The sequence below is a fragment of the Hipposideros armiger genome, unplaced genomic scaffold (assembly GCF_001890085.2).
Source record: "Hipposideros armiger isolate ML-2016 unplaced genomic scaffold, ASM189008v1 scaffold_157, whole genome shotgun sequence".
Lineage (NCBI taxonomy): Eukaryota > Metazoa > Chordata > Mammalia > Chiroptera > Hipposideridae > Hipposideros > Hipposideros armiger.
Window position 1 is genome coordinate 3,030,842 of NW_017731507.1, and position 2,706 is coordinate 3,033,547.

Below are 2,706 nucleotides of genomic sequence, written 5' to 3' on the forward strand. Positions count from 1 at the left end.
TTCAAGGTTACCTTTACAGGAACACAAAGTGAAGAGGCAATTAAAACCACCAGGCAAACTAAGGAAAGTAGCTCTGGAAATAAAGAGGAAGGAAGTGATTTAAGGAACATTTTTCAAGGTCGAATTGGTAGGTTGGTGAACGACTGAATGCAGTGATGAGAGAGTGGGAAGAATAAAAAAATATATAAAAAACAAAAAACCCTGATGTGTTTAACTTGGGGGGCTGCACAAGAGGTTCTGCCAGTCACGAAGGTCTGGAAGACAGTATGGCAGAGCGACGAGGAGAACGGGCTTTTGAGCTGAATAAAACCGAATTCAAGTCCTGGACGCACCTCTGATCCTCCATTTCTTCATATACAAAATGAGAAAAAATATTAATAGCACAGAGAATTGTGAGAATGAAATAGTTCGTGAAAAGTACATATTAGCACAGGAGGTGGTATTCTGCCGTACCTATTAGCTCCAAAAAGGCAAAGAAAGAGAACAGATTTGGGTCAGGAAAAGAGACAATGAATTCTATTTCATACGAATTGAATATGAAGTACCTATGGAAAGATAGCCACCAGAGGGCTGGAAATGTGAGAATGGTGTTCAGGAGCAAGGAAGGATCTAGGTAGATTGATTTGGGAGCCAACAGGAGAAGCAGTAGAGGAGCAAAGTCTGTGGCATCAAGGAGTCTACCTATGAAAAACAAGTGAATGAGCAGAAAGGAAACTTAAGAGAGGAATTCAGGAGGTTGAACAGAAGTTCCAGTAATAACTACCCTGAATAGTGAGTGCTATTGACCAACAAATCCATATGTTCTGTAATCGCTTCTCTCCAAAGTCTGTGAAAGAGTATTATTCATTGTGCATGTGCGCACATGTGCATGATAAGAACGCTTAACCGAAGACCTACTCTCTTAGCAAAGTTTTAAGTACACAGCACAGCATTGTTAACTATAGTGCGTACCGTACATCTCTGGGACTTACTCATCTTGTACGACTGAAACTGGGACTACGGAAATCATGCAGTAGTTCTCCTTCTGTGTCTGGTTTATTTCACTTGGCATAATGCCCTTCAGGTTCATCCACATTGGGAGAATGTAGAGAAAAGGGAATCCTGGTGCCCTGTTGGTGGGAATGTAAATTGGTGCAGCCGCTATGAAAACACAGTATGGAGGTTCCTTAAAATGTAAAAATAGAACCGCCAGATGATCCAGCAATCCCACTTCTGGGTATGTATTCAAAGGACTTGAAATCAGGATCTCAAAGAGATATCCATGCTCCCATGTACGTTGCAGCATTACTCACAATGGCCATGATATGGAAGCAAAGTAAATAAATGTCCATCGACGNTCATATTCCCCCCTGTTGCACAATGAAGATAATCATACTCAGCTTTTAGGGAGGTATGCGCAAAGTAAATAAAGCCTGAAGCAATGGGCCAGGCCCATAGTTAGCTTTCAGTACTAAATAATATCCATTTAAAATAGCATTTTACTAACATTAGTGAATGTATTCATTGTGAATAGACTTTTAAATTTAAAAACTTATCAGAAATTCAGTAGAGCATGAGGTTGCCCTTTGGTCACACAGGTGTGTGATAGTTTTCCAAACCTAAGACACGTACAGATTTACCGAACTAAATAGGAGGCTTCCCTGAAGCAAATCAGGGATGGTAACTGCACAGACATTTGTGCTGCTGACCTGGAGGGACATTGGCAATGGCAAAAAAGATCTCTTTTGGACTGCACGTTTGCCCTGTAACTCGTGCGTGTCTGGTGGCTGTGCAGTTACGTTATCTAGTATAGTGCCAAGGGTCAGGAGGCAGCATTGGAAGGATATTCAAAGTAAGGGCTGGAGGAGATTATGAGCTTCCAACACCCCAGAGAGACTGTTTTGCAATTTTTCCACCCCAAAAAAATTGACTAAGGTGCATCACATGGTCAAGAAACTAATGAGCCATAATATTTCACCAATGTGTTTAAAACAGAAAGAAGCACTAAATGTTCAATGCTCTCACAGGTGAGGAGGTGAAGCCCAGAAGATTAAGAGTGACATTTTTAGAGATGCAGAAGCAATTGGCAGCCATGAATGTAATGAGGTGTTTTCTGTCATGGTGACTAGAAATGTGGATTTTGTGTGCTGGATGTTCTGGATGAAGCTTTAAAGGACTTTCCTTATTCTCTCTTTAGTTTTGCCTGTGATTTCCTGCACGGTGATGCTTCCTTTGACTGCTGCTCCATAGATCCCCTGACGGGACTGCCCTGTCGCCGAAGTCCCAGGCTCCTCACCAATGGCTACTACCTTTGGACAGAAGACAGTTTCCTCTGCGACAAAGATGGCAATGTAACTCTGAGCCCATCCCAGACCAGTGTGATGTACAAGGAGAACTTAGTTAGGTAAGTAGAGGATGGTATATAAAAGAATCAGAAGTCCAATCCACCTATGAATTATTCATTCATTCATTCATTTGTTCACTCAACATTCATTTTAAGGAGCCCATTCCTGCTCCAGACTGTGGAAATGCAAGGAGAATAAGGGTGAGGAATAGCTGACATGAAAATGAACAAAAGTAATGAGGTGATGCAGGTCCTGGGGGAGAAGTCTGACTAGAGCACAGCAGAGGGGAAAAGGACGGGAGGCCACGTTTACTTGGAGAAATGGGTTAAAACGAGCTTCCTAGAGATGCTGATGGCTGATGTGAGTCTTGAGAGATGTAGGA

At 42.1% G+C, this 2,706-nt stretch overlaps 1 protein-coding gene across 1 annotated transcript in view; it reads left to right on the top strand.

Moving 5' to 3' along the window:
* TMEM71 (transmembrane protein 71) overlaps positions 1-2,706 on the top strand; it is a 38,699-nt gene that overhangs the window by 8,475 nt on the left and 27,518 nt on the right. Inside the window, exon 4 of the mRNA XM_019651275.1 lies at positions 2,177-2,383. Within this exon, the coding sequence (XP_019506820.1) occupies positions 2,177-2,383 (207 nt within the window). The remainder of the gene's footprint in view (positions 1-2,176; positions 2,384-2,706) is intronic.